Source organism: Pseudonaja textilis, chromosome 5 (assembly GCF_049901715.1).
Source record: "Pseudonaja textilis isolate UNSWEBS1 chromosome 5, rPseTex1.2, whole genome shotgun sequence".
Classification (NCBI taxonomy): Eukaryota; Metazoa; Chordata; class Lepidosauria; order Squamata; family Elapidae; genus Pseudonaja; species Pseudonaja textilis.
In genome coordinates this window covers 22,152,427-22,175,316 of record NC_141994.1, presented here as the reverse complement: position 1 = coordinate 22,175,316, position 22,890 = coordinate 22,152,427, and the positions used below count along the sequence as shown (strand labels likewise).

The following is a 22,890-nucleotide window of genomic DNA, read 5'->3' as shown; positions in this document are numbered from 1 at the left end:
CTGCCTTCGCGATCTCTAGATCGGCCTTGATCGTGTCCATCCAGCGTTGTTTAGGTCTACCACGCGGTCTCGCTCCTCCGACAGTCACCTTCATTACAGATTTGATGATGGATTCTTCCTTGGCGCGGCTCACGTGGCCGAACCATCGTAGCCGGGACTGCCTCATGACCGTGGGGATGGGCACGACGTTGAACCGCTCTACGCACTTCTTCGCTCCTGACGCGATCGAGTAGGGTGAGGCCTACCACCATCGGAGCATTCGCATCTCCATTATCTGGAGTCTGCTTTCGACTTCTTTGGTCGCCGGCCAGCACTCTGCGCCGTATATGGCCACGGGCGCACCACAGAGTTATAGATTTTCGCCTTCAGGCGCATCGGCATCTTCTTGTCACAGAGGACGCCCGTGACGGACTTCCATTTGCCCCACGCTGCATTGATCCTGGCTGCCACCTCAGTTTGTAATAGGCCTTCTTCCCAAGAGTAGTTCCCAGGTACTTGAAGGTGGAGGCGCGGTAGCTCTTGCCCGCTCACGTGGATGGAGCCTGTCATTTCATTGTCAGTGGTCAGGTATTCGGACTTCTTTAGGTTCAGCCGGAGCCCGAACTGCTCGAGGCGGTCGTGCCACTGTTGGACTCGGTGCTCGAGTTCAGCCTTGCACAGGTTGGCCAGGAACACATCATCGGCGAGAGCAGCGTCCATGGGGCGGGCGTGTACAGGTCGTGTGTAATTGTGTCCATCACCAGAATGAACAGCAGTGGTGAGAGAGCAGAGCCCTGGTGTACGCCGACGGTAATATTAAACTCCTCTGATATCCCAGCTGCCGCTTTTACACGGCTTTTGTGACATCTGTATAGGAGTTGGACCCATTGTACGAGCAGCTCAGGCACGCCGTGATCTCGCAGTGCGTACCAGATGAGATCGTGCGGGACTCGGTCGAAGGCCTTTTCCAAGTCTAGGAAGGCGGTGTGGAGCGGGATTTTCTTCTCTCTGTGAGCCTCCATCAGCATCCGCACACCGAAGATGGCGTCGGTGGTGCCGCAGTTCTTGATGAATCCAGCCTGGTTGACGCTGATGTCGACGATGTCCCGAATGCGCTTATCAAGGACGCGTTCAAAGATCTTCATAGTGTGTGACAGTAACCTGACCGGTCTGTAGTTGGAGCAGTCCGCTGGGCTGCCCTTTCCCTTCCAGATCGGAACAGTGGTGCTGCGGTACCAGTCGTGTGGCACTTTTCCCGTGGAGACGATGTTGTTGAACAGCTCGCACAGCCACAATGCCGAGCCCGGTAGTGCCTTTTTCCAGAAGTCGGCAGGGATGTCGCCTGGTCCTGTTGCCTTACCGCTTTTTCATGGCCTTGATGGCGCCGGCGACCTCGCTGGCATAAATGCCTGAGACTGGGCCTTCAACTGGGTCACCTCGCGGGTTCGTGGGTGTGGGAACTCCTCGGTGGAGATCTTCTCAAGTATTGCCGCCACCTCTCCGCAGCGTCTCTGGGGTTGACGATCAAATTTCCCTTCGTCGTTGATCCCATGAAACTGGTCAATGTCCAGGGTCTTCCTGTGTCTGCTTTTGGCTAGGCGGTAGATCTCATTCTCGCCTTCTCGCGTGTTCAGCTTCTCGTAGATGTCATCGTAGTGGGAGCTTCTGGCTGTCGCTACTGCTTTCTTGGCTGCCTTTTGGCCGCCTTGTATTCGCAGAGCTTCTCGCTGGTCTTGTCCTGAAGAAAGGCCTTGTAGAGCCGTTTCTTCAGGTGTACGGCATCTTGTACTTCCGGTGTCCAGAGCCATGTATCTCGCTCGATGCGTCTCCGTCCTGGCTTGGTGCAACCAAGCTGTTGGCAGCCGGCAGTGTGAACAGTGCTCTTCAGCATGGACCACGCTTCCTGTGGCCCGTCGACCATCTGCAGGAGCTGCTCCGGTTTGATGAGGGGTCCCGCCATCTTCTTCTGGTTCCACCACTTGATTCGTGGCTGGTCTGCATTCCTTTGTCAATCCTGGTCTTGGGCTTGCTGATCCTGATCTTCGCCATCAGCGGCCTGTGCTGACTGCTCGATTCTGACGGGTACACCTTGGCGCTGAGCACGCTTTTAGCGGCTCTTCGTCGTACGATGATGTAGTCGATCTGTGTGTGGTGGCTCCCGCTTCTGCTATGGTAGGTGAGGAGTTGAGATTCTCGCCTAATGAAGCAGGTATTCGTGATGGTCATATCATGGGAGTCGGCAAAGTCCAGGATCCTCTGGCCATTCTCATTCGTATCGCCTGTGCCGTGCCCACCGTGGCACTGGTGTCCGCTTTTGTCCCGCCCTACATGACCATTCAGGTCGCCCGAGATGATGATGTCGCCTTCGTGTGGGATCTGCCTGAGTTGGATGTCGAGCAGTTCCCAGAAGGTATCCTTCTCCTCCTCGTGACATCCGGTCTGAGGGGCGTAGGCAGACAAGATGTGTAGGCGCTGCCTCTCGGTCGCTACGACGATTATCATCAGTCGCTCTGTGAGGCGCTTAACTTCTGCGACGGAACTTTGCCAGCTTGGACTGACAACCACAGCTACACCGCCGCGGTTTTCCTTACAGCTGGTGTATATGATCTTGTAGCCGTCTATAGTCGTAGCCTTGTTGCCCTTCCAGCGAAGTTTCCTGGAGGCAGCAGATGTCCAGCTTCCTGTCCCGCATGGCCCTGACGATCTCGGTCGAGCGTCCAGTCAGCGAATCCACGCCCAGGTGGCCACCTTGAGCGCCTGGCAGTCCTCTGTTCCCGCTATGCTTTTTCACACGGATCGGGTGGTCTCCGTGCGCATCGGACCCGGACGCAGTCGCCATAGCTTTCTCACACGGTGCAGGTGCGCCGTGCTTTCCGCGTGACCATTTCGCTGATTTTTGGCGCAGGCCAATGGTCTCCTGCGCCCGCCGGTTCCCGAGCGCGGTAGCATTGGACGTGTGTTTTGTAGTGGACGTTTCCACCATGTTGATGCGGCATTTGAGTACTCCAGCCGGCCTGTCGCGTGGGCCTGTCGTCGGAGGGTCTGCTCTCAGTTACGGTCAGCGTTTGACGGCTTCGCGCATCCAGGGGACACCACTTGGAGGTGGCAGACCGCTCGTCCCCCTGTTAACTAATATTCAAGAAATAAATATTGAAACAAGTACTTGGGCAGATCACAATCCAATGACAATTAAATGGAAAGGACAAAGAAGAAGATCTAGATGGACGTTAAATAATACTATTTTAAAAGAAAAAGACTTCACACAGTGGATGGAGAAAGAACTGGCTTTTTTCTTCAGAGAAAACAAAAAAGAAGATACATCAATCCAGAATGTATGGGATACAATGAAGGCATATGCCAGAGGCTTGATAATAGACTATACAAGGAAAAGAAATACCATGAAAAGATTAGCCTCTAAGGCATTAGAGGATGAGTCTAAAGGACTTGAAAAGCTACAGAAAATGCCACAGAAAAAGGACATTAAGTTAAAAATGGATATAACCAAACATAAAATAGAAAAAGAAGAATTAGCACAGAAAATTAGAGATGCTAAACAGAACTACTTTGAAGACGCAAACAAACCAGGTAGATGTTAGCATCCAAATTGAGAAAGGAGGAAGAATCAGGGGTACTTTAGAAGACATTATATACAGGAGTCTCTGTGGTTAAACTGGGAGAAGATTAAAAGACAATGTTATTTGAAAATTCCAGTCTGGCTATCAACTATTGAAGCATTTTCTTATTCTATAATATACAAAAAGGAACAAACAGTTAGATATGGTGAAATATTGAACGAAAAGGGTGAACTTAAATCTATACAAAAACTAGAGGAATAAGGTATAAAGATGAATTGGTTTTCATATGAGCAAATACATTCAAGGTATGATAAAGATCTTAAAACAGAAGGTTTCTATGATAAACTGACTGACTTAGATAAGATTTTGTCAGGTTCTGATGAAAAGGTGATTAAAAAATTGTATGGATATTAGAAATTAAACTAGAAGAAGAACAAGTTAAAGAAACTATGATTGCTTGGGGGAAGAATTTTGGATATGGGAGTGATCTAGAGAAATGGAAAAAATTGTGGTCTCAAAATTATAAAATGACAATGTCAACAGCATATAAAGAAAATTTGTATAAGATGTTTTACAGGTGGCATTTCCCCCCGACAAGAATAGCAAGAATGTTCAAGAATAAATCCGAAAAATGTTGGAAATGTCATCAGACACCTGGCTCATATTACCATATGTGGTGGAGTACGGATGCTAAAAAATACTGGACTAAAATCCACATGTGGTTCGAAAAAATGACAAAAAATCATATAGATTTGAAACCAGAGATATTTTTATTGGGAATTTTACCTGAAATATATAGTAAAGACTTGAAATACTTGATTGTAAATGTATTAACAGCGACTAGGATTGTATTTGCTAAAAACTGGAAAAATGAGAAAACACCATCACAGGAGGAAATCATTAAGAAAATATTGGAATGTGCTGAAATGAGTAGATTGACATTTGAAATTAGAGAACAAGAGGATAAACAATTTTATAAAATTTGGGATCTATTCTATCAATGGTTTGACAATAAAATATAGTAATGAAATATGTAGACTTTTAGAAAATACTAAGTATATAATGATGTATTCTTTTCTTATTATATCTACAAAATGATTCTAGGATAGATTTGGGATGATAATATGAACTGTCATAAAACAAATGAAGTAAAATATTATTTTGTAAAGCATGAATGAATAAAAGTATAGTCAAATGATTAATAATGATATTAATGTATTTAACATTTGATTGAAAATACAAGATTATATACAATGTAATTGTAATTGAAGACTACGAAATGGAAGTACAAAACAATTTGTAAACCAACCGGCACACTGTATGTATGTATATGGAAGATGGCTTGATGTTTTTATGTTTTGTTTGTTTATGTTTGTTTTAAAAACCAATAAATTTTTAATAAATAAATAAATAAATAAATAAATCTGAGTCGGCTGCCAAGCGTCTGACTTTTGATCATGCTGCAAGCGGTCGTAAGTGTGGAAAACAGTCCTTAAGTCACTTTCTTTAGTGCCGTTCCCTTTTAAACACTGTGTTCCCAGCTGTAGCTAATGAAGGGTATCAGAGCCCTTTCCTTCCGCGTAAGCCATGCAACTCACGTTGCTCCCTTCTCCGTTCCTCCCTGCATGCCCTAGGATGAAGAAGGGGTGGGCCTGGGTCTTCCTCCGAATTCCCTCTCCCTTGTTCTACCTCTCCCCTGCTTTGCCCAGCTGGATTTTGCCCTTCCCCAGTTTCTTCCACAGCCAACGGAGCCACACTCCCACTCCCTATCAGCTGCTCGGCCTCCCCCTCCGAATCAGATTCTGACAGAAGCATGACACCTTCCTTGCCACCGTTGTTAAGCAAATCACAGCAATAGTTAATTTAGTCACATGGTTCTTAAGTGAATCCGGCTTCCCCCATTGACTTTTTTTCTTGCCAGATGGTTGCAAAAGGGGATCACGTGACCCCGGGACACTGCAACCGTCATAAAGACGAGTTGGCTGCCAAGCGTCTGAATTTTGATCATGCCGCAAGCAGTTCTAAGTTTGGAAAACAGTCCTTAAGTCACGTTTCTTCAGTGCCATTTGAACAGTCACTAAACAAATAGTTGTAAATTGAGGACTGATAATTTAATCAGGAGGAACCCTTGTCTTTGTTTTCCAACAAATTGCTGACCGAGAATTGAATTGGGGGGAAAAACACTTGATAAATTACAACTGTCTTAAACAGAGGTCTCAAACTTTGGCCACTTTAAGCCAGGCGGACTTCAACTCCCAGAATTCCTCAGCCAGCCAAGCTGGCTGGGAATTCTCGGAGTTGAAGTCCGCCTGGCTTAAAGTGGCCAAGGTTCGAGACCCTGGTCTTAACAATTATTCTTCATCAACCGGTTATTCTAATAATTTGGTAGGGAATCTTTATGTGCATCTCTCTTATTTTTATTTTTATTTTTTCTTCCATGTTTCCCTCAGGGTTGGCGTATGCATCACTGGCTGCCGTTCCTCCAGTGTTTGGCCTTTATTCTTCGTTTTATCCCGTCTTTCTGTATACGTTTTTTGGAACCTCCAGACATATATCAATAGGTATCTTAATGAATTTGATGTTTTTTTGTAGTTTAGATCAGAGTTTCTTAACCTCGGCCAAAGTTGAGGTTTCTGGACTTCAACTCCCAGAATGCCCCAGCCAGCCAGGAAGCAAGGCTGGCTGGGGCATTCTTGGAGTTGAAGTCCACACATCTTCAAGTTACTATGGTTGAGAAATTCTGGTTTAGATGACTTTTGTTCTTGAAAATATTGTTGTGAAATCCTTTCCATCTTTTTAATGTGGACTACCTTTGTTACTCAAGTCAAAGTTATCTACATAGGTAATCCTTGACTTACGACCACAGTTGAGCCTAACATTTCTGTCGCAAAGCGAGACAGCTATGAGATGAAATTTAATTTTAAGCTGTTTTACCTCATTTTATGACCTTTTGTGATGACCCAAAGGGGCATGGCACAAAGGCAACACATCTCGCTTAGCGATGGAAATTCTGGGCTCCATTGTGGTCATAAGTCGACGACTACCTGTAACCCCCCGACTTCTCCCACCTCACCCTCTCGCAGGAACTTTTGCTGTCATCAGCCTGATGATTGGCGGTGTGGCAGTGAGAGAAGCCCCTGATGAACTGTTTGAGGTGATGGGCACCAACTTGACCAACGGGACCGATGCCAGAGATGCCATGCGGGTGAAAGTAGCCGTGGCGGTCACCTTGCTATCAGGTATCATACAGGTAAGGGTGTGTGTGCAACAGCTGGATCCAGAAGCAGAGTTTAGCTCCTGCTTTCCGCTAAGTCAAAATCAGATTTTCCCTTTTTTTGCAATTCAAGATCAGGCTGGATATCTTCCATCAAGTGAGAGGTACCTTGGGACCCCCTGAACTTGTCGGTTTTCCCTCAGACGTTTCACTGATACTGTAACCTAGTTTGATAATGAAACATCTGCAAGAGAACGATCAAGCCTAGAGAGCACCAGGGATCCACGATTCAGCCCCAAGCTGCAAATATTCTCTTTGGTCAAGTCCATCAATGTTTTGTGATGGTATGAGTGGTGCAGTGGCTTAGAGGTGGAGTTCTCACCTTGCAAACAGAAGGCTGTGAGTTCGATCCTAGGTAGAGGCAGATATTTCTCTCTCTGGGCACAATGAGAATATTATCTGCTGCCAACTCCGCATTGGCAACAGGAAGGGCATCCAGCCAGTAAACACTCAGCTCCATTCAGTTGCCCCGACTCCACCCTGATGCAAGGGATTACGGGGTCATTAAATGACAAAGAATGGTAGGTGGTGAGAGATGTAGAGTATGGGAAAGGTGTAGGCCAATTATAGACATTGAAATCTAAGTTAACCTGGCATTTTATGTCAAAAAAAACCACCTTAATTTTCTGTTTGAATTGGACGGATTTGCTTACGTTACACAATAGATAACATGGAAAAAAAGTCATAGAGAAGAACAAATATATATATATATGCACTGGTGGTCACACTTGGCCTGGACTCTCATTAATCAAATATTTTCTTGTACTTTTTGTACTCTGTGACTGAAATGTTCTGCTTATTTTTTTGCAAAGAAATTGTGGGGGGAGGGGGGGAGGGGGAGAAGCAAGCTCCTAGGAATTTGTTTAAAAACCAAAAGTGATGACAGTGACTGTTGCTAGAAAATGGCTTCTCTCCCTATCAGTTGTGTTTAGGACTGCTTCGCTTTGGATTTGTAGCCATTTACCTCACAGAGCCCCTGGTTCGTGGATTCACAACTGCAGCAGCTGTGCACGTGTTCACTTCTCAGCTGAAGTATCTGCTTGGGATTAATATCAAACGATTCAGTGGCCCTCTCTCTGTTCTTTATGTAAGTATCTCTGTCTGTACATCGCTCCATCTGTCAATATCTGTCTATCTAGCCATTTATCTATCGCTCTGTCTGTCTGTCTATCTTATACCTTATCTATTCTGTTTCTCCTGCCTGTCTGAATCTATGTCTGTCTGTCTGTCTGTCTGTCTGTCTATCTATTTATCTATCTATCTATCTTTACCTACCTATCTCTTGTGCTCTATATCTATCCCTACATATATCTATCCGTTTATCATTATCTATCTAGTCATTTATCACTATCGCTATCTGTCATCTATGTCTGTCTGTCTGTCTGTCTGTCTATCAACTACTTACCTACTTCTCCATCCATCCATCTATCCATTGTTGTCTGTCTATCTAGTCATTTATCTATTCCTGTCTATCATCTATGTCGCAGTGTCTGTCCGTCCGTCCATCCATCCATCCATCCATCCATCCATCCATCTATCTATCCTACCTATCAGTTGCAAGAATTGAGTGTGTCATGAAAAGAAGGACTAGGGGTGACATAATAATAAACTTCCAATATTTGAGGGGCTGCCCCAAAGAAGAGGGAGTCAAGCTATTCTCCAAAGCACCTGAAGGTAGGACAGGAAACAACAGATGGAAACTAATCAAGGAAAGAAACAACCTGGAACTAAGGAGAAATTTCCTAAATGTGAGGACAATTAAACAGTGGAACAGCTTGCTTTCAGAAATTGTAGGTGCTCCATAACTAAAGGTTTTTAAGAAGAGACTGGACAATCATTTGTCTGAAATTGTATAGGGTAATCAGTTTGAACGGGGTTGGATGAGAAGATGTCCAAGATCCCTTCTATCTCTATTATTATTTTTCCATATAATTCAAGGAGGTGAATTTGTTCAACGCACCTTCCTCCTCCTCTTTTCCCCACAGCAACAACCCTGTGAGGAGGGTTGAGCGGACAACCCTGGGAGGAGTTGAGGAGGGTTGAGTGAGAGAGAATGCCTGGCTCAGTTGGTTTTCACGGCTAAGGCAGGACTTGAACTCACAATCTCCTGCTTTCAAGCCTGGCGCCTCAACCACTAGACCAAACTGGCTCTATCTATAATAGGATGCTTCATTTATTAAGCTACTAGCCGATAACCCGACGTTGCCCGGGTATTTATTTATCCCAATCCTGTATTAGACCGGAAAATCCTGTAGTCGGGACTCACACTGTTGTACTGTCTGTCACGCAGCATCGCAATTCTTCTACTCCTCCACAAACTGTTACCATGGCAGAAGCCATTTTAAGGCACCCCCCCTTAAATGTTAGGGGTGTCTTACCCCCACAGTATTTGTCATCTGTGTACCAGGTTTGGTTGAAATTGCTCAAGGCATTCCAGAGTTATATAATAATAAAATAAATATAAATAAGATATGATAGAAAGATTCCTAGCCAATGGGACTTGAAAAGATGGGAATAAGCTGGTAGACTTCAGTTGTTTGGCCCTTGCTTTGGACTACACAATCAATCCAAGGGAATATGGAAGTTGTAGTCATCAGAACTTTTGGAAGATTGTTCCTGTCACAATCCCAGAATAACCCGATTGTTTTCTCAAAACCACAGACCAGTTTCTTCAATGGGTCCCATCCAAAGCATCGGATAGCCCTCATTGTGATCCCGAAGACCTCATGGGTTATCTCTTTTGTCTTGCCTTGCCTTTCAGAGTTTGATTGCGGTCTTCTCCAACATCACCAAAACCAACATGGCCACTTTAGTCGTTGGGCTCATCTGCATCGTCCTTCTACTGAGCGGCAAAGAAATCAATGACCGTTTCAAGAAGAAGTTAGTGGTTCCGATTCCCCTGGAGATCATTGTGGTAGGTCCATGATGGCAAACCTATGGTACGCATGCCACAAGTGACATGCAGAGCCATTTGTGCTAGCATGGGAGCTGCAGGCAAACTTACCTCACTGCATATGTGTGTGCCTCACCACTGATTTTTTTTTCTGGCTGGTTTGTGGCCTTTTTCAGCCTCCCGGAGGCTTTGAAAAAGCTTCTTCAAGGCTTTTCCGGATGAATTATAGGCCCGTTTCGTCACTTCCTGTAATATGGGAAGTGACGAAACGGGCCTATAATTCGTCCTGAAAAGCCTTGCAGAGGCTTTTTCCAAGCCTCTAGGAGGCCGAAAAAGGCCTCAAACCATCCGAAAAATCAGCTGTAAGGCGCAGTGCAGGTAAGGGGGTGGAGGGAGGGATTGCACATGCATGCGCAGGGGGTGTGCATTGCATTCTGGGTGCTGGCACGCAAGTGCGTGTGCACTGGCTCGTGCAATTTTTGCCACAGGAGCCCAAAAAGATTAGCCACCACTGTGGTAGGTCCTCAACTATAGCTGAACGCAGAACACTCAGAATGCAGAACATAGGAGAAGAGACTTGGTAGGGACCTTGGAGGCCTTCTAGTCCAACCCCTGCTTCAGCAGGAGATCCTTAGACCAGTTTGGACAAATAGCTATCCAATCTCTTCTCAAAAGCCCCCAGTGATGGAGCACCCATAACTTCTGGGCTCTCATCGTTAGGAAAGTTCTCCTTGGTTCTAGTTTGCTTCTCAGCTTGATTAGAACATAGAGATTAAAAACAGGGTTCCTTCTCTTTTTTTAATTATAGGATTATAGGAAGCTTGCTTACCGTTATCCGGGATACCGTTTGTAAGTGCTATGTCCTTAGAGCTCGAAGCCTTGTTAGAGACCCCGCACACCCACTTCACAGTCTGTTTCTGTTGCTCCCCTCTGGGAGGGAGTTTTGAAGTATCTATAGCAGGATTACTAAATTCAGTATCAGGCTTTGCTCCTTATGCCATCCATCCGGTAAACTTGCAAGATTATTATTTTTGCTCCATATACATGTATACATCCGAATTAGACTGTTGTTTCTCTGTGTCATAGAATATATGCAGGTATATGCATAATTTTTTGGGGGGAGAGTCATGTTTATGTAGTGTACATTGGAGGTGGTGACATTCTGAGAGCTGTAATCCCGGGGGTGGGGGTGGGGGTGGGGGTGGGGGGGATGAGTCTGCCTACCAAAATGAGTTGGACCGGCTGCTTTCGTGGTGTGGAGACAATAACTTGGTCCTCAACACCAATAAGACCAAGGATTATAGTGGATTATAGGAGGAACAGATCAGACATCCAGCCCTTGCTTATCCATGGAGACCGAGTGCAGCAAGTGGCCAGTTTTAAGTTTCTGGGTGTTACCCTAAAAGAGGACCTGGGGTGCTCACATTGCAGCCCTGGTCCAAAGGGCCCAGTAGAGATTATACCACCTGAGGCTTCTCAGGAAACAACAACTGAATGGAAAACTGCCGGTGACCTTCTACTGCTGCACCATAGAGAGTATCTTAACTTACTGCACCTCTGTTTGGTTTGCCAAATGCAAGTGGCAGATAGGACAGCACTCCAGAAGGTTAACGTTTTTATTGCCCAAAGGATCACGGGTTCCCCTCTTTGGAAGAGCTTTAGAGCTCCTGCTGCCTTAAGGAAGTTCAGAACATTCTCAAAGATCCATCTCATCCTGGGAACCCTTTTTTTTTTTTAACTATTACCATCTGGTAGACAGTACAGGATAATTAAAAACAAGGACAAATAAGCTGAAAAACAGCTTCTATCCCAGGGCAGTAGCTCTGTTGAATTCTACTGTATAGTGCAGTGTTGGTGTGGTGTTAGGAGTTTCCGGTTCAATGTGTGAAGGGTGAAGGATGTGTGTTTGTGTTTATTTTCATGGTCATGATTTGCACTGAAGATGGTATTTGATTTTGTTGTACGAGGCGCAGTGACAAAGTAAACTAAACTAAACTTAAGCAACAAAATTTCATTTTAATGTATGCCGATTGGTGTAAAGTGACAATAAAGTTATTCTGTTCTAAGCAAGTCAAATTTTCTTCCAAAATTCTTCCAATTGAACGCCAAACGTTTTGTTTTGTGTGTGTTTTAAGGTGGTCATAGGCACTGGAGTTTCAGCAGGAATGAATCTGTCCAAAACTTACAACGTCGATATTGTTGGGAACATACCCAGTGGGTAAGTGGAAGATATATGGAAGGAGGGGGGAGTATTACCGATAGTTCTTGACTTAAAATACAATGGAGCCCCAAATTTCCCATTGCGAAGCAAGACAGTTGTTAACGTGACTTTTGCTCCGTTTTACGACCTATCTTGCCACAATTGTTAAGTGAATCACTGCAGTGGTTTTAAGTTACTAACATGGTTGTTAAGTGACTCCGGCTTTCCCGTTGACTTGGCTCGACAGACGATCGCAAAAGGGGATCACGTGGCCCCAGGGGTGTGTGTGACACTGCGACCGTCATAAATATGAACCAGTTGCCAAGCATTCAAATTTTGATCACGTGACCGCAGGGATGCTGCAATGGTCGTAAAGGTGAAAACCAGTCATAAGTCACATTTCTCAGTTCTGTAGTGATTTTGAATGGTCACGAAACCATTGGTCGTAAGTCAAGGCCTACCTGTATTCTTGGAGCAGGGCTGTGTCAAACTCTATTTCTTTGAGGGCTGCACCAGGGTGGTGTTTGGAATGGATGTGGCCCGGCCCCAGAGATGGTCCTGAGCCGGTTCTGATCAGTTTCTGGAGAACTGGTAGTGGAAATTTTCTGAGAATCGGCAAATCCCTCCTCTGACTGGCCCCGCCCCCATCTATTCTCCACCTCCCGAATCCCGACTGATTGGCTGGGTCTTCTTTTGTTGCCCTGCGCAGGACAACAGAGCTGGAAAGCAGGCTAGTGGGGTGGGGAAGGAATGGGGATTTTGCAGTAACTTTCCCCTGCCACACCCACCAAGCCACGCCCATAGAACCGGTCGTAAAAAAAAATTTTTGAATCCCATCCCTGCTTTACAAGAGTTAGACTTCCTTTGCTGGCCCATCCCTTAAGGTAGAGACAGTTTGATCTCTGGAGCTTAACACGTTTCGGTCTGCGTTGACCTCAGAATGAAGAAACCTGGCCTACCTCCAGAATCTCAAATCTGAGGATTGGCAATGTGAGAACGTCAATGTGAGAACGTCAATGCCGCGCCCACCAAGCCACGGCCACAGAGCCATTAGTTAAAAAAATTTGAATCCCACCACTGGCGTGGCTAGGGGGCGTGGTCAGCTCGACATCACTCGTGTCCGTGTCGGGGCGCCTGTGGGGGCCTGAGCACTTTGCCAGAGAAAACAGGCTCCTGAGCTCCATTTTGAGCTGGAATGGCCTCCTGCAACCTTCTGCCAGCGAAAATGAAGTTTGGGTGGGCTGTATGAGGCTCCTTGGGCTGGTCCTTCGCTGTTTCCAGGGTGGCCTCACGGGCCAGATCTAAACACCCCACAGGCCAGGGCCTGGGCCTTGAGTTTGACACGCCTGTCTTAGAACCTCCAAATTAACTATTTTTTTGCCCCCTCCCTCCCCCAATTGCTACTTACAGGTTAATCCCTCCTCAGATACCTGATATCAGCCTCATCGCGGATGTGTTTGTCGATGCCATCGCTATCGCTCTTGTTGGGTTTTCCATGACCATCTCGATGGCCAAAATCTTTGCTCTGAAGCATGGCTACACGGTGGATGGGAATCAGGTAACACTATCGTAGCCTAGTTGACAACTCGAAAACAAGCATGGGAATGCATTACGAGTTGACACTAAGTTTTTGCTCCTCACGGCCTGGATAAAACTCCATGGTCAATTAAAATGGGCTCCCAACTTACAACTTACTACCATTGGTTTAGTGACCAAAGTTACAGTGGCACTGAAAAAACAATGATTTAGGACTCTAATTTCAAACATACAACCATTGCAGCATCTCCATGGTCACGGGGTCAAAATTCAGATGCTTGGCAACTGGCGTGTATTTACGACAGTTGCAATGTCCTGGGGTCATGGGATCCCCTTTTGTGCCCTTCTGACAAGTAAAAGCCAATGGAGAAGCCAGATTCGCTTAACAAACGTGTTACTAACTGAATATCATCTTATCCTTATCTCCCCTCCCTTCCCTCTCCTTCTCTCTTCTCACCTCACTTTAATCTTTTATGTTACATCTTTTATCATCGTTTATCTTATCGTCACCATTTTGAATGGTCACTTGGGAATATTGCCACTACTGAAGATAAGTAAATGTATATAGAGTGATCCACAGGAGGTGACAAAAAGGTGGGAGGAGTTAAAAGTCAAGGCCACAGACATGATTGAAATCCTGCCCCAAAAGGTTGTGAGCTCCATCTTGCCTTTTTCACCCCCTGGATACCACCAAATGTGGAGGGGGTTTCCAGTTAGAAAATGGGGTGTCACACTTGGCCAAATAAACTGTTCTGCTCTGTTCTGTCCTGTTGTTCTGTTCTATTCTATTCTATTCTATTCTATTCTATTCTATTCTATATTTTATTCTATTCCGTTCTAATCTATTCTATATTCTGTTGTATTCCGTTCTATTCTATTCTATATTCTATTCTATATTTTATTCTGTTCCGTTCTAATCTATTCTATATTCTATTCTGTTCTATTCTATATTCTATTCTATGTTTTATTCTATTCCATTCTAATCTATTCTATATTCTTTTCTATTCTATTTTATTCTATATTCTATTCTATATTTTATTCTATTCCATTCTAATCTATTCTATATTCTGTTCTATTCTATATTCTACTATATTGTATTCTATATATTAGTCTATTTTGTATTCTATATTCTGATCTATATTCTATATTTTATTTTATTCTATTCCATTCCATTCTATATTCTACTATATTCTCTATTCTATTCCATTCCATTCCATTCGGGAAATTAATCTTCGTCCATAGTGCTATGTGATTTTCTTTTTCAGTTTTTGTTATGTGTTCTTTTCTCGTCCTTTCTATGTTATCCCAGGAACTCATCGCATTAGGCATCTGCAATTCCACCGGATCCTTTTTCCAGACGTTTGCTATCACCTGCTCGATGTCTCGGAGCCTTGTTCAGGAAGGCACCGGAGGGAAGACACAGGTGTGCAAAATACCTTACTTTTATAGGACATCTTTCCCTTTGGTTAAAGAGAGGTCTCCTAATGTGGCGTCCACCCAATATAGAGAGTTACATTCAGATGCTTGACAACTTGATTCATATTTATGACAGTTGCAGTGTGATTTATGCAGACGTCTGATTTCCCCCTTCTGACATACAAAGTCAATGGGGAAGCCAGATTCACGTAATAACCGTGTTGCTAACTTGACAACTATAGTGATTTACCTAACAGCAGTGGTCAGAAAGTTCGTAAAATGAGGCTGATATCAACAGCCTTCTTGTGTAGCCATGGAAATTTTGGGCTCAATTGTGCCCGTAAGTCGAGGACTACCCGTACATGGGATTAATACTGAAAATTATCAGATTTATCATCTGATGAGCTGAATCATTCTAGATCTTATTCTTACTAAAACGTTTTATTTTTGTTCAGATTGCAGGAACTCTGTCTTCAATCATGGTTTTCCTGGTGATCATTGCCATTGGTTATCTTTTTGCACCTTTGCCACAGGTAAGCATCCTCCAGGTATCTAAATCAGCAGAATTAAAAGTCCTGTTGTACAGATCATAATACTTATCCACTGTATGAGGTGTAATGACAATAAAGTAAACTAAAGTAAAGAGCCATGGTGGCACAGTAGTTAGAATGCAGACTAATTCTGCCGACTGCCAGCAGTTCAATTCTGACCAGTTCAAGGTTCAAGTCTAAATACTATTGCTACTCCCTTCCTTCCTTCCTTCCTTCCTTCCTTCCCTCCCTCCCTCCCTCCCTCCCTCCCTTTCTCTCTTCTTCCCTTTCTCATTCTCCCTGGTGGCACAGTGGTTAGAATGCAATGTTGCAGGCTAATTCTGCCATCAGCCAGGAGTTGGATTCTGATCCGCCTTCTATCCTTCCAAGGTCGATAAAATGAGGACCCTGTTTGTTGCGGGCAAAATGCTGACTCTGTAAACCGCTTAGAGAGGTCTGTAAAGCATTATGAAGCGGTATGTAAGCAGGGGTGGGCTTCAAACATTTTAGCAACAAGTTCTCTGCCTGGTTGCTGGGTGGGCATGGCCTAATTGGCCTCCTGCACCACGGGTGGAGGGGATGTTTTTTGCCCTCCACGGGCTCCAGAAACTTTCCTTGAACCTCTGGGGGGGTGAAAACGGCCTCCCCCGGGCTCCGGAGGCTTTCTGGAAGCCGGAAATGGGCCCATTTCCAGCCTTCCTAACTTCTGGGAGGCCTGTTTTTCACCCTCCCCGAGTCTCTGTAAACACCCTGCATCCAAAATGGGCCACGTGGGGACTCCTGGGAGGGAAAGGGAGGGATGGGCAGGGCCAGCCAGGAGTGGGATTTGGGGTTCTCCAAAGTGCAGAATCTTAGTTAGGGGCTCTCCCAAACCCCTGATGAACCCCCAGCAGCCCCACCCCTGTATATAAGTCTTAAGTGCTATTGCTATCTGTGTCTGTTAAACATAGTTTTCTTAACTGCTTCATGTTCTCAGAGTCTGGTCGCCCCCTTCATAGGTAATTAATTTCGGATATTTTATCTTGCATCCTTTTCTCTGGCTGATCTCCATAAACAACACCAGCTTTTTCTAAAGTTCTTTCTGAATACAGGAAGTCCCCAGGCTAAGAATGCCTCAGTTACAGACGACCCATGGTTAAGAACAGAGCCTATTGTACCAAAATTTGAGTTAAATACCCAGTAATTCAAGTCCAATTACAGAACGCTACTTATATCACAATACTGTCACAGCTCACATACAAATTTGACGTAAGGAGAGACTTTGAGAACAAAACATGTTGTTCAAGTGGGGATTCCCTGTGTCCTTAATTACAATGAATATATTTTATTCTGTTGCACACATCCAATCCGAGAAAGCATTTGTAATTGTAATTTAAACTAGTTTGTTAGCAAGCAAGAACAGAACGTTTCAGGCTAACTTTGAAAAAGACAACAACTAGGAAAGCTGCCATCTAAAGACAGCCCAAAAATATTGCTGGTAATTGTCATAAAAGCATGTCATTAGTTTCTGAGAAATGTGTGCCTGGAAGATCAAAGTTATTTCTGTTTGCATGAAGGCTTACTCTTATTAGGTTTGCAATGTTCTTTTAAAAAGGCATGCATTGCTTATCCAAAATTATGTTCTTTTTTTTTTAAAGCATGCATATACAGATAGATGCTGGGATGACCCAAAGGGGCGTGGCACAAAGGCAACACAGTCAGATAATCAGTAGGAGTCCCTTTATTAGCTCCAACTTTGCCCCCAATGTCCTGGCTTCCTTCTGGCTGGAGAAAAACTCCCAGGAACAGCCTTTGACTGCAGAGATTCAAGTCCAAAGTGTGGTCAACAAAAGCTGTAACTATAAGTCCAGTCAAGGCAAGATGAGGTAATTAGTCTGACAGGGCAAGAGAAGGAATTCTAGATATGAACGAACGGCACTAATTCAACCAGGTTGGGAGGATGCCAGGAAAGCAGATAACCAAAGTCAACACAAGATAAACTCACGTTTGTTCCCAACAGACGCTGCACTCAGCTTGCATCTCTTTTAAACTCTCATTCCCAGGTGTGGCTAATGAAGGGAATCAGGGCCCTTTCCTCCCCTGTAAGCCAGACAACCCACATTGCTCTCTCCGTTCCTCCTTGCGTGCCCTAGGATGAAGAGGGGGTGGGCTTGGGTCTTCCTCTGAACTCTCTCTCCCTTGTTCTACCTCTTCCCTGCTCTGCCCAGCCAGACTTTGCCCTTCCCCAGTTTCTTCCACAGCCAACAGAGCCACACTCCCATTCCCTGTCAGCTGTTCGTTTTCCTCCTCAGATTCAGACTCCAACAGGGGTGTGACAGATGCTTAGAATGGGTTTTAAATGAATTCAGAAAAGAAATCATATTATTCTCAAATTATTTTCCTAGACTGTGCTGGCAGCCATTGTCATGGTCAATCTGAAAGGCATGTTCAAACAGTTTGGAGATATTGTCCACTTTTGGAGAACCAGCAAAATCGAACTGGTGAGTGATTCCGTGCCCCTCTGCTTCCTTTCTTCAGCTTTTCACCTCTGCTGGTAGTCCTTGACTTAAAACAGTTCACTTTAGTGACCGTTCGAAGTTACAATGGCACTGAAAAAAAGCGACTTAGGGCCATTTTTTTCACACTTATGTTGGCCTTCGCAGTCTTCTCCCTGGTCACGTGATCAAAATTTGGCTGCTCGCCAACCGATTCATATTTATGATGGCCACAGTGTCCTGGGGGAGGGTCACGTGGACCCCTTTTGCGACCTGGCAAGGGGAATCCAGATTCACTCAACAACCGTGTGAGTAATTTAACAAGGGCAGCGTTTCATTTAGCCACGATGGCAAGAAAGGGGCCGAACCAGGGGCAGGCTGCTGTGGGTTCACAGGGGTTCAGGAGAGACCCAGCTAAGATTCTGTGCAGTTCGGAGAACCCCAGGGGTGGGATTCAAATTTTTTAACAACCGGTTCTGTGGGCGTGGCTTAGTTGGTCGGTGTGGCTTGGTGGTCATGTGGGTGGACGTGGCTTGGTGGTCATGTTCTTGGCTGGGCGTGGCCAACTCAACATCACTCACATCAAGGCACGCATCTCCTCGCCTGGCCTCTCATGACTGTGGGGATGCTGCAGCAGTCATAAGTGTGAAAAATGGTCATAAGTCACTTTTTCAGTGCCATTGTAACTTTGAATGGTCACTCCACACAAGCAAAGTACCAGCAAAGGAGGGGAAAAAAACTCCAGAGAAGTTCCAGAGACAGGAAGTCTAGTCCTGCCAAAAATGTAATAAGTGTTAATGGAGAGGCAGTTTCTGTAAGCAACCCCAGAATGTTTCCTTCCTGCATTCCTTACAGGATTAGGCCAGTAATTTCTTCTAACAACCGGTTTGCCGAACTGCTTAGAATGTTAACCGGTTCTAGTGAATAGGTGCGAACTGGTAGAATCCCACCCCTGGAGAATGCCCAAACCCCACTCCTAGCTGGCCCCACCCACCTCACCCCTCCCCTCCCAGGAGTCCTCACATGGCCCATTTTGGATGGAGATAAGGGGAGGGCGCGCATGGAGGCTTGGGAAGGGCAAAAAACAGGCCTCCTGGAAGTTTGGGAAGGACGGAAATGGGCCCGTTTCCAGCTTCCAGAGAGCCTCTGGAGCCCAGGGGAGGCTTCTTTTGGCCCTCCCGGAGACTTGAGAAAAGCCTCCTGAACCCGGGGAGGAGGAAAGCCGTGGTGCAGGAGGTCAACTCGGCCACGCCCACCATGGCCACACCCACCCAGCAACCGGGCACAGAACCCTTTGCTAAAAATTTTGAAGCCCTCCTCTGAGCAGAACTCACTTAACAAATGGCTAATGGAATGTGCAGAAATGAGTAAATTGACATTAGCAATTAGAGAGCAAGAAGATAAAGAATATTTTAAAATTTGGGATTTATTTTACCAATGACTGGATAAAAAATAGGGAAATAAAATATATTATAATATAAATATAACATAATAACAAAGATAAGACAATGTAATGATATGTTATCACTGATTATAATGAAATGAATGATATTATGTACTAGGTTATGTAATAGTTCAGATTTGCTCGAAAAGAATGATGTGAATTTATAATTAAAGTCTAATAAGGTGTTAACAACAATACAGTATAATATGTATAGTTGATATATATATATAATGTGAATTGTAATTTAAATGTAAAAGGGAAAGACTGTTGATATTGTGCACAAGAAATATGTACACTATGCAATGGAAAGATGCTTTTATTTGTTGTTTTATGTTTGTGTTTGTTTATGTTTGTTGTCAAAAAAAATGGAGGAAAAAAAATAAATGGCTCATTTAACAACAGGAATTTTTGGCTCAATTATGGTTGTAAGTTGAGGATGACCTGTGTTGCTGATTGGATGATTCCTTTTTTTCGATTCTTTTATTTTAGGCAATTTGGATTGTAGCTTTTCTCGCCTCAGTTTTTCTGGGCCTGGACTACGGCTTACTCACATCGATTACTTTTGCTGTGATAACCATTGTCTACAGGACCCAAAGGTACAGTTTACGTTGAAACCGCCTATGAAACAATTTTCTTTGCTTTGTTTTTACACTTCTTTTTATGTTCCCCCCCACTCTTATTTAACTTATCTCATTTATTTAATCTAATTCAGCCTTGATCAGAAGTAACTCAATTCCTAACACGGGTTAGTCCTCAACATATGGCCAAAATTGAGCCCCAAAGTTTAGGTTGCTAAGTGAGTCATTTTGTTAAATGGGTTTTGTCCTACTTTACAACTTTTAAGTTGTTAAGTGGATTCGCCTTCCCTGTTGACGTTGCTCATCATTGGGTCACAAAAGGGGATCTTGTGACCCTAGGAGACTGAGACCCATCATAAATGTGAGTCGGTTGTCAAGCATCTGAATGTAAACCACGTGAATATGTGGATTCTGCAAAGGTCATAACTGAATAAAGGTCCTAAGTGATTCTGTTTAGTGCTGTTGTAACTTTGAACTGTCGCTAAATGAACCGTTGTAAGTCGAGGACTTCCTGTACCTCTTTCCTCAACTTATTTCATTGATGCTGTAGACTGAAATTGACTTTCAGATGGCTCATCAACTTTTAAAACCATCAAAATCAGGGAGGATAATAAGATGCCACTAGCATGGGTGAGAGAAACAGATTTTTGGCTCCTGATTCTAATAAATTAGAATTAGAATTCTTTATTTTAATATTTAATTAATATTAGTATTTTAATAGAATATAATAGAAAATAGAATTAGGAATAGAATAGAAAATAGAATAGAATTAGGAATAGAATAGAATAGAATTGAATTGAATTGAATTGAATTCTTTATTGGCCAAGTGTGATTAGATACACAAGGAATTTGTCTTCGGTGCATAATCTCTCAATGTACATATTCAGCTGACAATTAAAGTTACCACCTAAATGAGAAGCCTTCCTGAACTATTGTCGTTCTAAATTCGTGCCCCTGTTTCGGGATCCGTATCTTGCAAGGTAGATTTTTAATTTAGTACCTGTCCTGTAAAGGCTTTGTTACATAACTGCTTTATTGTGTTAGCAGAAGGTTGGTTGCTTTGTTTCTTGATCAGCGAGTCGTGTTCAAAGCAGTAGAACCTGTTTCAATAATGAAGATAAACTTTGGACACGATCGTTAAAGTGAACAGGGTTGGTTGGTTGGTTTGGTTTTTTAAAAAATATTTCTTATACCCTGTTTCCCCGAAAATATGACCTACCCTGAAAATAAGTCCTAGCTTGGTTTTTTACACATGCACCAAGTATAAGCCCTACCCCCCAAAATAAACCCTAGTAAGATCCCACGGGTAAAAGTTAAGCTAGGGTGGGGATGAGGTGGTGGTGGAACTGCCCTACTACTTACCTTTGGACAGTTGTAGCCAGGCCTCGCGCACCCCATCACCTGCCTTGCCGGCCCATTTCTTCTGCAACCAGCAAGGCTGGCAAGGCTTTCCTGAAGGCTTCTGTAGCTGATAAGAAAGCTCAGGATTGATCCAGAGCTCTGTTATCGGCTGCAGAGGCCTTCAGGAAAGCCTTGCCAGACGCAAAAGAAGAAGTTCCTGAAGGCCTCTGTCAGCGAAAAGGAGGCCGGGGGCAACGCGCATAAGTGGGGTTAGTCAGTGGATGACATCCCCCCAAAATAAGACCTGGTGCCTTTTTGGTGGCAAAAATATATATGAGATAGGGTCTTATTTTGGGGGAAACACAGGTAATTCTGCCACATGCAGCTACACATGATCGTCTAACTTCTCCAATAGGAACGGTTATAACGCAAATAACGCATTGTATTTCTGTAATTTTCTTTTTTTCCCCACAGTCCCCACTATAGAATCCTTGGCCCGATTCATAACTCAGACATTTATTGTGACGTGGAACTGTACGAAGAGGTAAGAGATTTGGAACGCTTGAAGACCCCAAAAATTAATGTCTTCCGTTAAAAACGGGGTGGAACCATAGGATCTCAGGCGGAATCTCCCTTGCGCTCTTGTCTTAACCAGTAGGTTCATTTAAAAAAAGGTACTTGCAGGAATCCTGAATAGATTGATTGGGTTGAACTAAAGCTAGGAAGGAGAGCAACCAGAAGTGGAAAGTTTCTTCACAAGATCAAAAGCTTTCCAGATTAGTAAGATTTCAGATTTCATTTCAGAGCCTTTCCAGATCAGTAAGGTTAATTGTACTTCAGAGTTCATTGCAGAAGGTTTCCAGATCAGAAAGGTTGATTCGTGCTTCAGAATCCATCTCAGAAAGTTCCCAGATCAGTGGTCATTACAATGACTAGAACATAGTTGAATGGTCTGCCAAAAAGGAAAAGAAAAAAAAAAGAATTTTGCTGCAAGTTTGGAGTTATAAACAAACCGTGGAAGGCAACATTTGCAGTTGCCAATTAACTTAGGAGGAAGCACTGCCAGAATTATGGGGAGAGTGGAAAGGAAAATATGTTTTACTGGATAGAGCAAAAGTCACAGCGTTTTAGGATTGTACAAATGGAATCCTATTTTTAATCCTTAAAAACGGGGGAATTCCATTTTTCCCATTTTCCTGTCTGCCCGACCCAGAAATTACACCCATGCAACTTTTGTGTCAAGAAAAACAGTCCAGTATGGTATTAGATTTAAGATGGAATTTACTGAATAATGAAATAAAAGTATGTGATAAAATTGCAAATGTGACAGATAAAATTATAAAGGTATAATGAATTTAGAATTTAAAAAAAATAAGTGCTAGATTACAGAATAAGATTTTTAGAAAAAGGAATTAAGTTAAGAAATAAATTGAAAATGGATTTAATAAGTGAAAAGAAAATAAGAATAATGGAGAAAATTTACTGGAAAATGGAAGTAATGATATGATATAGAATTGAATGTGAAAGATCAATGTGTGTTAAGGTCATGTTTGTATTGAAGTGTAAAAACCTAGAACCATGTGGTTCACTGAAAGAGATGTTTTTAAAATATAAAATTAATAAAAAAAATATTACAAAAAGAAAGAAAGA

The 22,890-nt window shown here is 43.7% G+C and overlaps 1 protein-coding gene across 1 annotated transcript in view; it reads left to right on the top strand.

Annotated features, from left to right (window-relative positions):
- The window catches only part of SLC26A5 (solute carrier family 26 member 5), a 52,696-nt gene that overhangs the window by 17,866 nt on the left and 11,940 nt on the right, over positions 1–22,890 (top strand). The window contains exons 4-14 of the mRNA XM_026701669.2: positions 6,005–6,115; positions 6,638–6,804; positions 7,751–7,915; positions 9,590–9,742; positions 11,857–11,939; positions 13,332–13,479; positions 14,767–14,880; positions 15,329–15,406; positions 17,788–17,883; positions 19,811–19,917; positions 21,715–21,784. Of these exons, the coding sequence (XP_026557454.1) occupies positions 6,005–6,115; positions 6,638–6,804; positions 7,751–7,915; positions 9,590–9,742; positions 11,857–11,939; positions 13,332–13,479; positions 14,767–14,880; positions 15,329–15,406; positions 17,788–17,883; positions 19,811–19,917; positions 21,715–21,784 (1,292 nt within the window). The remainder of the gene's footprint in view (positions 1–6,004; positions 6,116–6,637; positions 6,805–7,750; positions 7,916–9,589; positions 9,743–11,856; positions 11,940–13,331; positions 13,480–14,766; positions 14,881–15,328; positions 15,407–17,787; positions 17,884–19,810; positions 19,918–21,714; positions 21,785–22,890) is intronic.